This window comes from Hippocampus comes, unplaced genomic scaffold (genome assembly GCF_001891065.2).
Source record: "Hippocampus comes isolate QL1 unplaced genomic scaffold, H_comes_QL1_v1.1 scaffold490, whole genome shotgun sequence".
NCBI classification, from domain to species: domain Eukaryota; kingdom Metazoa; phylum Chordata; class Actinopteri; order Syngnathiformes; family Syngnathidae; genus Hippocampus; species Hippocampus comes.
Window position 1 is genome coordinate 19,539 of NW_017805887.1, and position 14,304 is coordinate 33,842.

Sequence of the window (14,304 nt, forward strand, 5' to 3'; positions counted from 1 at the left end):
AAGAAACTGTTTTTTTAAACTCGCATCAATTCTTGTTATTAGTATGAAATGTCCAGTGTTTATTTATTTATTTATTTTTTTACAGTTCACTCCTTATACCAAAATGTAATTCTTCTCCATGGTCTACAGAGGGTAGTACTGTATCTCCAGTTATGAAATTCAAAATTGTCATTCATTGGTTGCATTGGATTCCAGTAAGGCATCAAACGCCTATTTTAGAATATTACATGAAATTGCTCCCTAATTAGGGGAGCAGTGGTCTTAATGGAAATTTAAGACCATTTATCAAAGGAGCAATCAGGTGGAAGACATAAAATCCCCAAATTTGTTTGAGCCTTGACTGAAACCCATTTCAACCAAATTGTATGATACATGTCGGTGAATAACAAGGAATTAAAATTAATTATTACCCACATAATTTTTAATTTACGTCAGTAAAAATAAAAAAATCCAAATGTTGCCCCTTTTCTCTTTATCTCAGTGCAGATCAATCAGCCCGATCCTGGTCAAAGTAATTTGAATTTGTTTTTGCTCTTGCTGTTATGTTACTAGGTTTACAAAAAGTCATATTCACGGGTCAAAAGTGGCCGCTATTTAATCAAAAGGTACAATTTGATGTGAATAATTTTAAATTGATATACCGAAGTAGCAGAAGTTGTAAATTACGCAACAATCAAACAAACAAAAAAATGTGCACAGTTTCATCATATTTGCATTAACACAGCCAAAAAGGAGAATATAAATCCATCAGAGTACCTCCAGGGAAATTGCATCCAATCCCGATGACGGCAACATCATCTTCGGCATCCATTATGTTCTTTTTTTCCATGTGAAGCTTCGATCTTCATGTCAGAAGAAGTGCTCCTTTTTCCCCCACTTATAAACTCTCAAGAGGCGGGGCAACTAAAGACAACTCAACAATGTGCCTAATGTGTGACAGTGGAACTAATCGCGGGGTCACTAATGACAGTCAATTACGTGTCATGGATGATACCTTCAATTCAAGATGAACGACCATAGTCAGTTGGGAGTAACAGTGACCTTTATTTGAGCAACTCATATAATCACCAATCCAGGGGGAAATGGAGGGCACTTCAATAAATAAAAGTAGCTCTTCGAAAGTATGATGCTACGAAAGCACCCCGGTCTATCCAAAATTGTGCCCTCTAGTCGAGGTACCCGAAGCTTCCGTGGCGAAGAAACAGAAGCACCGCTTATCAGAACGTGTGTGTTTTGTTGTTCGTTGTCCTTGAAATGAGGTTACTTTGTCATTCAATCCAACCCCAACATTTCATGGAATTAAATCTAAAAAAAGGACTAGAAAAAGCAGCCGGGAGTTGTGAATAAAATCCAGCGTCCTGGGTTGGTCCAGTATGTACAGTGCCACCTCGCTGTACTGCCCACGACATGATGACCGTACAGTACAAGGAGGTGGGAGGTATGTTGGTATCTTACTGGTCCAGCGGTTTTCCCTCCAGAACCATTTGGATCTCTTTGGCGTCCAAAGTCTCATACCTGAGGAGGGCGTCGGCGAGCTTCTCGTGCTCCTTTTTGTACATCTTCAGTAGGCTCTTGGCCCGCTCGTACGAGTCCTGCAATAACAGCCGTATTCCGATTTGTAAGGGGCTTCAGACAACAGGTTTGACAAAACAAATACAGGGCATTCCAAAAAAGGGGAAATCAATTGAAATATTAATATCTAGGTAAATACAAGGCAAATGAAATTATACAGGCTTAATGTTGTTAGCAATGCTAGTTAGCCATGTTAAATCAACAATACCCTGCAGCATTCAGAGAGCTACTTATGTGAAACATTACAAGCACTTTCATCCAAAATTGGAGAACCAAAAAATATTTAAATTTTGACTTCTGTCAAAGCCACACACCTTCAACAGCATCCTAACTTCCTGTTCGATGGCGGCTTGTGTCTCGGGACTTTGTTTGGAAACATCACCGTAGGTCATCACGCCGAGCTGTTAGGGAAAAAAAAAAAAACGGGCACACGTGTGACATTTCTCATCCACTTAATAGGCTGCTTATGAAAATGCTGACTGACGAATTGACCTTGTCACTCATGCCAAACCTGGTCACCATCAGATTAGCAATTTTGGTCGCCCCGTCAAAGTCGCTCGATGCACCTGAAATGGGAGGATTCAAATGAGATGTCATTGGAGGTGTCCGTTTACGGAGCAGGTGGCCAAGAGGGCCTAACATGACAAGTGTCCGGGTATGCCCGCCTGTGGTGATGTAGTCGTCTCTGAAGATGAGCTCCTCCGCCACTCGCCCGCCCATACTGACATCCATCTGGGCAAGCAACTGCGCCCTGGTCTCGCTCCAGCGGTCATTTTCTGGGAGCAGGGACACCTGGGGGGACAGTGACGAGAAGAGATGCGATGACGAGAGGACATTAGGACAAGTGGAGAGGATGAGAATATGTTTGGATAATGAGAAAACGAGGACAAAAAAAAGAAGAGATGAGTACACTTCGTACATTTAACACACTGCAAAAGTGCGTCCCATGCCTTTGTGTCTGGTCGCTACTAAGGTAGGCAGTGATTTCCTTTTCACAAACTATTCTACTCTAGTTTTCTGTTTTGTTTATGATAGGGGCCGTCATGGCTGTTATTCATCATGGCATGCGTGTCCGTGTGCATTCGAATGCGCGCTTGCTCGCTGATGCGTGCAAGTGCGGTATCGGGTCGATCGCGAGAGTTGGTTGCTTACAAAGTAGATTTTTGGTCAGAACAGGTTGGGCACCTTTGCTCTCGATTAACATACACAACACTTTTAAATATAAATGACTAATGAAGTCAATAAATGAACATTTAACATCGATTTTTACACTCATCAAAAGGCACAGAAGACATGTGGAAACACGGTGTCCTTTTTTTCTGACTGACATGTCCAAGTGTGGGTCCCCGTGGCATAATGGTAGCCTTGTTGATGGGCATGGCGTCCTTGGTGTAGTAAGCCACGATGGCGTGTCCTGACTCGTGATAGGCCGTGATGGTCTTGTTCTTCTTGTCGATCTCCACGCTCCTCCTCTCGGGGCCTACAATGTACAATGCACCGTTAAGACCCCCGTTTCGTCCCTTCCTACACACCGCCCACTCCACTTCCTCGCTCGCTCACCCATGAGGATCTTGTCCTTGGCGAACTCCAGGTCCTTCATGGTGACCATCTCTTTCCCGTCCACCGCCGCCTTCAAGGCAGCCTGGTTGACCAGGTTTTCCAGCTCGGCGCCCGAGAAACCCACCGTGCCTCGGGCAATAATTTCAGGCTTCACCGCTGCAACACAACAAGGAGCCTTGTTACGCTTGAGTTTGTTAGAATCTCAGCTCACGGGTTCTCTCGCTGCTCGAAGCCCACCAAACATGCAAGTCCACTTACCAGAGTCCACTTTGATCTTGGCCAGGTACCAGTTGAGGATCTCAGTCCGTCCCTTCACGTCGGGTCGGGGGACTGTCACCTGCATGTCGAACCTGCCCGGTCGCACCAGAGCACTGAGGGGGAGCAGAAGAAGATTAACGATCAAAAAAAAAAAAAAAGACAAGATGTGTGGAAATCAACATTTTTTAAACTGCAACCGTACTTATCCAGAGCCTCAGCAAAGTTGGTAGCACCAATGACGATGACGCCCTCATTTGCCTTAAACCTATAAAACAAACAAACAAACATAAAACGCAATCCCATTGACAACATTTTAACGAAAGCATGTGCCGAGTAGGATATAATGTCTCCGTTGGAAATAAAACATCCTTCAGGGGATGACCACTCGAGGCGTTAACTGACCCGTCCATTTCAGCCAGCAGCTGGTTGATAGTTTGCCTGGAGTACGGATGCATGGGAGACTCGATCCTCTTGCCACCGACGCTGTCCAGCTCATCGATGAAGATGACGCAAGGTGCGTTGGCTTTGGCCTCCTCTGGAAATACAAACACAAGACAAGAGACCATTGCATAATGTTTCGAAATCATAGGCACCAGGATTACGCCTGGATAGGCAGAAAAGTGAGAGGCTCCGTCTGACCTCAACTACATTTCATTACTTTGATACTGTCTTTAAATTGTATCTGGCCCTTTGTGGCCAACTTTTAAAATCACCAGTGAAGTCATTTTCCATGCTTTTCCAATGGCTCTACTTTGTCACATGACATTCAGCGGACTGTTTACTCGTACTACCATCAGAGATCGCTTGAGCTTTACCCCCTAGAAGTACGTGTATGTTACATATGTATGGTGTGGTGGATTCGTATGGCGGTCAATAGCTTTCCCTGAAACTCACTGAACAGGTTCCTGATGCGGCTGGCGCCAACTCCCACAAACATCTCGTCAAACTCGGACCCCGAGGCATAGTAGAACGGCACGTCCGCCTCACCGGCGACCGCCCGCGCTAGCAGAGTCTTCCCGGTGCCGGGCGGCCCGACCAGGAGGATCCCTGCAGGAAGATCGATCTCTGAGAACAACAAATTAACGAGAAAAGGCAGAACGTGATGGAAAATGTAACCAGAAATACCTTTGGGCAGCTTTCCACCCAGAACAGTGAACTTGTGGGGGTTCCTGAGGAATTCCACGACATCCTGCAGCTCATTCTTCGCCTCCTCCACTCCCTTGACGTGCTCAAACGTCACATTCTTCATCTGGATGGGGTCGATCGCAGAGTCCAGGCCGGAAGTGGTGCGGAATCTCACTACGACAACACAAACCTGCTCAGTGTTTTGTAATATTTACATAGAATGTAACTACTAGGGCGGGGCAGTGATGAAAAAAAAAAGATAATCAATTATTTTGATCGATAGTGAAACCACAATTAACAGAGACGATTATTAATTGATTTCAAAACTTAGTATTCATTCAACTACCAAAATTCACCCAGAAAATTAATTACAACCAAATAAAAATAATAATATTTTAAAAAGATAGCAATTTAAAAAAAAATCAATTCACATTATAACCGTCTGTTGCTGCTTAAACATCGTAATTGCCCAGCCCTACTCATTGTTTGTGTGTGGCTGTCAGATAATTTGAGAGGAGTAAAAGGGACAAACCAGCATCAGAAAAGGAGCCTTTACCCGAGAGAAAGGGGGCTCTGGACAGACCATAAATGCCCACCAGAAGAAGCACTAACAGGACCAGCCTGGTTCTCCTCAAGGAATCTGCAAACAAAGCACAAGCAAACATGTCAGAGATGGGCATACGCTGGGCAAAAGGGAGTCAGTGGCCTGCCTTGCGTCCTCTGCGTGAAGGCCTGCGATCGCATGAAGCCCTCGGAGAAGCCCAACTTGAAGGTCTCCTCCTGGTTCTGCGGAAGTTTCCTGCTTTTCGTCAGTTGGTCCAGCGACTGAGCTTCTGCTGCCTTTTCCCTCGTCAGAAAACCCTACAAGGAAACACAAGGGATATGAATCATGGAAAAACGCCTCCTTTTAGATCCACTTAAATCAGTTGCTGTCCTTCAAGGAGGCTGGATATAAATCAAGACTACAATCATGGAAGAAAATAAATCTACTAAAAAGGGATGAATAAAATGCGAGGGATCCTGACCTTCATGAAAGCCGGTGTATAGGGATCTGACTCAGTCAGAACATCATCCCCAGATGCCGTCCGTCTGCTCTTTGTTCTGAGAGTCTTGAAACTTCGACTCTGGAGCCACACTGAACGAAGCCACAAGCACAACACAACAAATGACAAAAATATAAATAAAATTATTGCCTCCGTATTGCACTGATGGCGACGTGTTACCTACAAGGTAAAAACTGAAGCTTGGCGCAAACGTCTTGTAGAGGTCTGTGGTTTTGCCCGTGGAATATTGGCGAACCAAAAAGTTTTCTCTGTGCAAACCCTGTGATGAACCATAATAATTGGATCATATCATATATATTGTTTTAATGTGGACAAAAGGGGAGCCAGAGAGGGTCACTCCATCAGCACTGAGAAACTAACCGTGCTTGTTGTGAAAGAAGCTGTGTGCGGAAACGTAACTCGTGCTCCAAGTCGAAGGGACGTTAGGCGCGCCCTCCATTCCCAGTGTGGGCAGCAACCTGTCCAGCAGCTCGTCTAGGTGGCGGCCTCGAATGTCTGACACACCCAGATCACGAAGACTCGCGTTGGGCTACAAGAGAGGGAAGAAAATGTTCTCCTTATGAAGCAAATATTGTGATCACATTACTGTGATCAAGGTGCACCCATAATTCCAAACTAACCTCTTTTCCATGTGCAGTGTGCTCTGGGCTGAAGTCTTTGTGCAGGGTCGGCACTGATGCCATGGCTGTGTTCTTCAGTGAGTGGAGGGCGCTGATGAGCTGGTTGAGGGGCACAATCATCTGGTGGGGGGGTTGGAAAGAAATGACATACTCAAAACACTGTAAACACACATGGAACTACATTATATGTCACGTTAAGCACTTTAATGTGACTTCACAGCAATTGCTGGTGGTTGGGTAACCTTTAAGTGGGCACCTGTCATCTTATTTAACACTCTTTATTTCAGAGTACGAACACTTATTGTACACGAATATATACTCAAAAAAAATCTCAAGTAAAGAAGTTCAATCAATACTTCCTTTACGACTTTCTTTTTTTGTGCACTATTTATACTTTTAAGCAAATAGAGCGTATGAGTACTTTCTGCATGAAATTACATCATACAGTTTTCTACGTGACTCTTCGTCCACTAATGACAGTTGTGTAACCTTAAGTTGGCGACCGTTATTTTACTTAAAGTTATTATTCCCCTTTTTGGGTAAACTTGACAGGTGTAAAAATCAAGCCCTACTCCCCGATTTTGTATAAACCGACAACGCCGTGACGTACGCATGGTCTGACCGTGACAAGATCCCACGCGCTAATGCTAACGTTAGCCAAACAGCAACAATAGCCCTGACAATTTAACAAGTATACACAGCGGTACAGTTATTAATGCAGCAAATAATTCGTCTCCAGGCGACCACAATGATATTCACACGATATTATAGCTATGAAATATGAGCTAACTCGCGAAGGCAAAAGGCAGCATTTCACTTACCTGCTGTGGCTGAAACGACGACAGGGAAAACATTTTGGCTGGTTTAAAACACAAATGTAGAACGAAAATGAAAAGATCCGCGTGCTTTTAAGGAAACGCGTAACCCCGAGTCGGTGTCTTGTTGTTTTTGTTGCTACAAAACTTTTGGCTGCTTTTAGCTGAAACGCCGAACGACCACCCCCTTCGGCATTCGCTGTTGATGAAAAGAATTTATAAAATGACGTCACTCAAACTACATTGTACAGTGAAATTAAAAAATGAGAATTTCCATTCACGTTCTATGTTCTTCGAAGAGTTGATAGTTTAAAATTAAACTCTGTTGAATTAATATAAAAAATATAATTAATATAAAAAACCTTTTAAAATTTCACTCTGACATATGTAAAAGCAACAAAGCAAAGAAGGCATCCTTCTTTGATCTGTGATTTTCACTGTCATACATTTAAGATGATTTCGATAAAGATTTTTAAAAATGGCATTTTCGGTCCGGTGAGCCAGTGGTGAGCATGTCGACGTCACAGTGCAGAGGTTGCGGGTTCGATCCCAGCTCCGGCCTTCCTGTGTGGAGTTTGTATGTTCTCCCCGGGCCTGCGTGGGTTTTCTCCGGGTACTCCGGTTTGCTCCCACATTCCCAAAAACATGCATAGCAGGCTGATTCAACATTCTAAATTGTCCCTAGGTGTCAGTGTGAGCGTGGCTGGTTGTTCGTCTCTGTGTGCCCTGTGATTGGCTGGCAACCGGTTCAGGGTGTCCCCCGCCTACTGCCCGAAGATAGCTGGGATAGGCTCCAGCACGCTCCGCGACCCTTGTGAGGATGAAGCGGATCAGAAATGGATGGATGGATGGATGGATGGATGGATGGATTTTAACAGTCCAAAATAGCGTCTTTTTGCTTATGTTTAAGATAAACTTTAATTTCAGCCTGTCACAAGGGAAACTCTTGCCTCGCCAATTTGCCTGAGTGAAAAGGTTTTCAACGGTTTTTTTTAATGAAACAAATAGTACTGTAAGGATACATACGTTAAACTAAAATTTAACTTTAATTGGGAACATTTCCGATGAGATTCGAAAGCACAAAAATTCCAGTAACTTTATGAACAGGCACCGCTATGTCTACCTCAATAGAGGTTAGAGGACCCTAAGAGAACGCTGCTGAATTCAAATTTCAAAACAAACTTCAACTGTTGATCCAACATGCAAGTGTTTATTTTACGCTAGTTGGTAGCAATTACAGGCACGATCGCACGTAGGTAAGAACCTAAAAAGATGGACCCAGAGGAAAAGCACATATCTGCTCCCAATTCTAGAGTTACAGGGTCTGTTCAGCTGCCGAAGATTGAAGATTTCCTTAGTTTGAAACCTATCAGCCGCGGTGCTTTTGGCAAAGTTTACCTTGCACGGAAGAAATGCAACTCCCGATTATATGCCATTAAGGTTCGTGCATATTTGCTTTGACTGTATCGAAACTATTTGCAGCCGATATATTAAGTTGCAATTGACTGCTTCTAGGTCATGAATAAAGCGGACATGGTCGATAAAAACATGACGGGCCAAATGAAGGCAGAGAGAGATGCACTGGCTTTGAGCAAAAGTCCCTTCGTGGTTCACCTGTTTTATTCTCTCCAGACAGCCACCAAAATCTACCTGGTAAGGCACCAAATACGCAAATCACTCAGCGGTTTCTCTGACCTCAGACTTTTTCCATTGAAGGTGATGGAGTACCTCATTGGAGGGGATGTGAAGTCTCTCCTTCACATTTGTGGATATTTTGACCAGGACATGGCAGTCAAATACGTCTCAGAGGTTGCGCTTGCTTTGGACTATCTCCACCACCATGGCATCATCCACAGGTACAAAACCGGTTCAACCGCTGGGGTGATGTATATACGGAGTGTAAGGCAACCGCCTCTGGAGGCTGCCTACATTAACTGCATTGTGTCACTTTTTGCCTCTTTAGGGATCTAAAGCCCGACAACATGCTCATTTCTAACGAGGGCCACATTAAATTAACTGACTTTGGGCTGTCCAAGGTGAAGCTTGACAGAGGTAAGTCCCAGCAAATTTACAGAAAACCTATTTAAAGGGTACATATGGAAAGTTGACTATTGCTTGTGCAGTGAACCCCTGTTTATCATGGGGCATACATTCCTGACCGCCTGCGATTGATGAAAATATGTAACTATTGATGAAAATATGTAACTATAGAGAGACCAGATTAAAAAAAAACACAATTAAAAAAAAATAGTATTTGTTAATGCCTGTTCTTGCTCGATGTCAAGACATGGGACACAATGAGGGGGCATCACATTTAGGAGAAGATGCTTGCTCAAGCAACTAAAAGGTCAAATTTCCACTATGTCGCCTTTAAATTGTGAGAAAATATACATATATTGTTGCAGCACGTTGTAGCCGACGTGTGCACATTATGAGCATGACGTCTCTGATCCACTGGCGAAAGGACACTTTGATTCTCTCCTCTTTCATCTCAAACTGCTTCAAACAAGAAAGCGTGTGAGGGAAAAGTGGTTTAGACTGCACGACTGTCCGTGTTTTTATGTTATGTGTTGTGTTTATCATTTTACTTCATGTTAACTTTTTTGTAAAGCGCTAATGTTATCTGTTTTGTAAGTTGTTTTTTGACCCCTGCCACTGTTGTGAAAGCGCTATATAAATCAGCATGTATTGTATTGTATATATCTCCTTTTACCATTTTTTTTTTCTTTTCAGAACTGAAACTTACTGATATCCTAAACACACCCTCCGTGCACAAGCCCACAAATTACTCCCGCACGCCGGGTCAAGTCATGTCCTTGATCAGCTCATTTGGTTTTGTGAGTCAATTCCTTCCTTTTTGTTTTTCACTTGATAGTCCCGTTTGTCTGTTTATTGATTTATCATTCCTTGAAACGCAGAACACCCCGGCGGCAGAAACTAAACGCCACTGCAGCACTTCGGCCGTCTCCCGTAGCAAAATGACGCGGACGAATAACTCTCTGGGCTCCCCGTCTGTGATGACAAAGGAGACCATGAGCTCCCCAGCGCACCCCGCCTCGAAGAAAGGTGGTGCTCCCAACGTATTGATTATCCTCAGTCCCGGTTCTCACTCTCTCGCCGTCAAGAAATCTCCACTCTCTGTTCAACGTGACCTTCACTGTGTTCACAGGGCTGTGCGGCTTCATGTTCAGCCCGCATAACCTGGCAGTCAATCTGACGCCCTCGCTGTTGAAAACCAGGAAGCGCTTCGAGACCATGAGTGCGGACAGCACCACCGACACGGAGGGAGGCATCAGCCCCCTGTGGGAGTTTGAGGAGGTCAGATAATGCAAATAATCGTTTGAATGATATGATATCACCGAATGGCTTAGCTTCTGGTTACATTTTTAAAATGCACATGAAAAATAAACCCAGGAGGGTTCTGAGGTCAGCAGCCTCAGGATGCACCGTGCAAATGGGAGAAGGTGCCAACAGAATTTAACACAATGTTTTTTTTTTTTTTAATTAACCCCCATGCCCATGATTCAGGTCTTTAGGAGCATTTCTATCATAATTTTTTCAAAAGTCATCTTCTCACGCTGTATGCATTTTTTAGTAAACTACTTTTTATTTCTCCATTTTGCTTTTAAATGTCTTAAAATCTTCCTTTTTTTTTTATGTCTGAAATTCTTTTGATTCTAAATATTTTGTAACTATGAAGCACGTCGAGTTACGTTAGTGTCTGAAATGCACGATATAAATAAATTGCTTTGTCTTTCCTGTGCTACTTAGAAGGAAAATGAGCCAAACAAAGAGAAGGCAAGAGGACATTTGGAGTCCCCTGTGAAGCTCCACGCGTGCGGCCAATCAAAAACTGGTCCTCGGACCGCCCCGGTGCCACCAGACCTTCCCCCGTCGTCCAAACGGCCATTTTCCGATGTGCAGGTGAGCCCCGAGGCAGTAGAGAGCCTCGCTAAGAAGAGCAACGAGCACTACAAACGATGCCACCACGTTCCCGACGAGACCTTCGCCATTCACACCGGCCTCCCCGGCGCTGGGGAGGTAATTATGCTTTTTAACAAACATCCCAGACACTCATATTATTAGCCATCGTTAGAAAGCTCACAAGTAATTTGACGACGCCATAAAAAGCTTTATAATTTCCGAAAGCTGTCACAAGATGGCGGCGAAGCACTATATGAAGCTCCTCAAAGTCACTTCAGCATAGTTCGCTTGCACCAAGGTGCCGCACGACGGCGCCAAATCTATTTATCCATCGATATTAATGGACGCATCTCTCTCTAGCAGCGGGGTTTGCCGCAGTTTGAGTCTGGACTCTGACGTCTCCAGCGGTGAAACGTCGCCCACCACCGACAGCCGTAATCCAGCAGACCACGTCAGAGCTGCCGAAAATAGCGCCTCACCTTCCCCCGAGAAAGGCGCCGCGTCGTCCCGTCGACAGACCCACTGCTCTTCCTCATCGCCCCGCGCCACGGCAACACCGGTGTCCCTCGGCCGACCCGAGTGCTCCTTCCTGCGGCCCAAGAACGTGGTGGCGTTCCGGAGCTACTGCAGCTCCATCAATCGCTCCAATGTGTCGCGGCTCAGCGTAGGTTCCGCCTTGGACGCGTCCTCGCCCGCCATCTGCCTCGCCACACCGGTTCAGAGGAGGATCAGCTCTGGAAGCTCGCTCTACCAGGTGGGGCATGCGCATTGCGGTGTTTACGCCGCTATAACTCAAATTTGTATTTTACTTGATGTCTTTTCCTTGTAGACTCCTCGGACCATGTCCACCTCGCACACCCCTTACCGTACTCCCAAAAGTGTGCGACGGGGGCCGCCGCCCGCTGAGGGGGCGCCCATTTTAGGGACTCCGGACTATTTGGCCCCGGAGCTGCTTTTGCGGGCCTCTCACGGTAAGAGTGAATGCAGCTTTCTTTGAAATGGTGGCATATATTCTTTGTCCTCTGCAAAGAATGACTTATTCGTGGGGATTCCTGAGTGGGGGGTATATGTATGGATTATAGCCGGCGGGTGTGGGGGATTCACCGTACTTGTACCGTTGTGTCCTGCTGCTTTCACTGATCTCACAGGACTTCTTTGTGAGTTTCAGGGAGGTGTCGATGCGGTAAGTGTGCAAGCAAAGTCATGTTTGTGCCCGCATGTGCCCTCATCATCATCAGTCGGCCTGCTAACACACATTGTCTAATTCTGCCCTGTGATTTTTGGCTCGGCTTGAGCAGGTTGCAAACGTCTGGGCCGTTTAGATCTTCTAACATGGAGCTCACGCAAATACAGTGGCAAAGTGGCAAGTCTCTATCATTTCTGCTCGTCTGGGGGGCTACGTAGTTCAAAGTGGGGGACATTTAGCCACTGATAGAAAACACCTTTTTTTGTTTTTGTAAAATCAATTTCATTTGACTGTGGTGTGACTATCAGCTGTTAAATGGCTTTTCGTCGTTGCTACTTTGAATCACAAAGAGTCAAGCGATGGCATGAATGGCTTTGGGTGGCAGTTCTCTCCCTAAGCACAACAAAGCTGCGCGTTTTGATTTTATTGTTGATTCCACAAGAAATTCAATGTAACATTCCCCCGGGAGTATCATGATTGTTATTGTTGAGTGTCATTGCTGTTTGTCAGCTCCAGGTGAAATTTCAGGATGAGCCTAAAACGCTCCAGAACTTGTACAGGTGAACTCGTAGCCTCAATTGTTCACCTATTTGATGTTTCAGTACTTTTCGCAGAATTTGCTGCAAAATTCACCATAGGCGTTTGAGGCGACATGAACATTTCGACAGAAGCCTTTCTGTGACTCTTCCATTCTCTCTTTTGGAACCTGCTGATGATGTTCTGTGACACTCATAGCTCAGTGGCCATGCCCCTCTCATTACATCCCGTTTGAAGCCTCACCATTTGGCACTGGGCTTGTAGTGTCATCAGCAGGTTGCATCAGAGAGACTGGAAGAGTCACAGAAAGACTTTTTGGATTGATTTTTCAGACTGCATGGTGGACTGGTGGGCGCTTGGCGTGTGTCTGTTCGAGTTCCTCACCGGCGTGCCGCCCTTCAACGATGAGACGCCGCAACTGGTCTTTGAGAATATTCTCAACAGAGGTGGGGGCAATGTTTTTTTTTTTTTTTGTTGTTATTTGATCCACCTGTTCAAATTAAGTTCCGGAAGAATCACTTTAAATCGTCACTTTTTGAAAAAACTCTTTTTTTCAGACATCCCCTGGCCCAAAGGAGATGAGGAGCTGTCGGACAATGCCAGGAACGCCATTGATATCCTCCTGACCATGGATAAGACCAAGCGGGCGGGACTTAAAGGTGCAAACCACCTACAGTTGCTTATCATATTCATAGCTGTCTGACTCTAAAATGAATTGAGGAGCTTCGTTTAGACAAAAGTGGTGCTTTGCCACCATCTGATGGCATCTTCGCTCAAACGAACTATGTTGGGGAAAAAAAGTTGAGGATTTTCATATGGCAGAAGTAGTGCTTTGGCGCCCTCTCGTGGCAGGAAACTGTTGATATGATATAAATTGGTGTTTTGACAAAAAAAATACTGCAGCAATGCACTAACATAAGGAGTTTGTTCGACAAAAACGGTGCATCGCCCAAATCTCGGAGCCAATTCTGTTGAATTGTGTTGAGGTAACTTCACTGAAGACAAAAGTTGCGTACGACAGCCATACTCTGGCTTCTACGGACTATATGTCACACCTCATCCAGACTTCTCCATGGCTTGCCTTTTGAATAATCGCATCTTCCCCCATTCAAACAGAGCTGAAACGCCACCAGTTGTTCGAGGGCTACGACTGGGAGAACCTTCACACGCAGCCCATGCCGTTCATCCCGCAGCCGGAGGACGAGACGGACACGTCCTACTTCGAGGCCAGGAACAACGCGCAGGACATCGTCGTGTCAGCCTTCAGTTTCTAGTCAAGTCAAAACTCATCATCGTTAACTGCAGTAAAGTGTCCTCCCAAAAAAAAAAAAAAAAAAGTTTTATGTGCAATCACTACTTATTTGATGGAAGTATTGTCTTTTTATGTCATGGAACCTGATGTTTTTCAGCTTTCCATTCAAGTATTTTTTTTTTTTCTTTTGTGGAATTTGTTTTAAGTTAGTAAAGGCGGTACTTCCCGAGAACGCTAATAATATATTCAACAATTCTGTATTTTATGTGTCAAAGCAGTGTTCTTGTAAAGATGGTCAATGCTGCTTCCAAATACAAACCTGCTGCTTTTATTGTTAAGTATCCATTGAAAGAGAAAAGCAAATAAAATGTAACAAAAAGGCTGCCCTTCT

At 44.7% G+C, this 14,304-nt stretch overlaps 2 protein-coding genes across 3 annotated transcripts; one reads left to right on the forward strand and one right to left on the reverse strand.

Moving 5' to 3' along the window:
- Positions 1-1,023: 1,023 nt before the first annotated feature.
- Positions 1,024-7,235, reverse strand: LOC109527569 (ATP-dependent zinc metalloprotease YME1L1). 2 transcript variants are annotated; one of them, XM_019889581.1, is made up of 18 exons: positions 7,021-7,235; positions 6,200-6,319; positions 5,940-6,108; positions 5,743-5,838; positions 5,541-5,650; positions 5,226-5,376; positions 5,072-5,155; positions 4,516-4,689; positions 4,285-4,437; positions 3,793-3,925; positions 3,593-3,655; positions 3,391-3,503; positions 3,133-3,288; positions 2,901-3,052; positions 2,238-2,364; positions 2,065-2,138; positions 1,887-1,973; positions 1,024-1,592 (listed from the first exon to the last, which is right to left on the reverse strand). In XM_019889581.1, the coding sequence occupies exons 1-18, from the start codon at positions 7,051-7,053 to the stop codon at positions 1,452-1,454; spliced, it is 2,136 nt and encodes a 711-aa protein (XP_019745140.1). In that variant the 5' UTR covers positions 7,054-7,235; the 3' UTR covers positions 1,024-1,451. The 2 variants fall into 2 exon arrangements, with proteins under 2 accessions (XP_019745140.1, XP_019745139.1); XM_019889580.1 differs by having other exon boundaries at positions 5,048-5,155.
- A 904-nt stretch (positions 7,236-8,139) lies between these two features.
- On the forward strand, positions 8,140-14,006 carry mastl (microtubule associated serine/threonine kinase-like). Its single transcript, XM_019889541.1, has 14 exons — positions 8,140-8,454; positions 8,530-8,667; positions 8,731-8,870; positions 8,978-9,066; positions 9,748-9,851; positions 9,933-10,080; positions 10,184-10,332; positions 10,786-11,055; positions 11,237-11,692; positions 11,768-11,909; positions 12,107-12,121; positions 12,994-13,107; positions 13,219-13,320; positions 13,778-14,006. The coding sequence occupies exons 1-14, from the start codon at positions 8,287-8,289 to the stop codon at positions 13,933-13,935; spliced, it is 2,193 nt and encodes a 730-aa protein (XP_019745100.1). The 5' UTR covers positions 8,140-8,286; the 3' UTR covers positions 13,936-14,006.
- Positions 14,007-14,304: the final 298 nt, after the last annotated feature.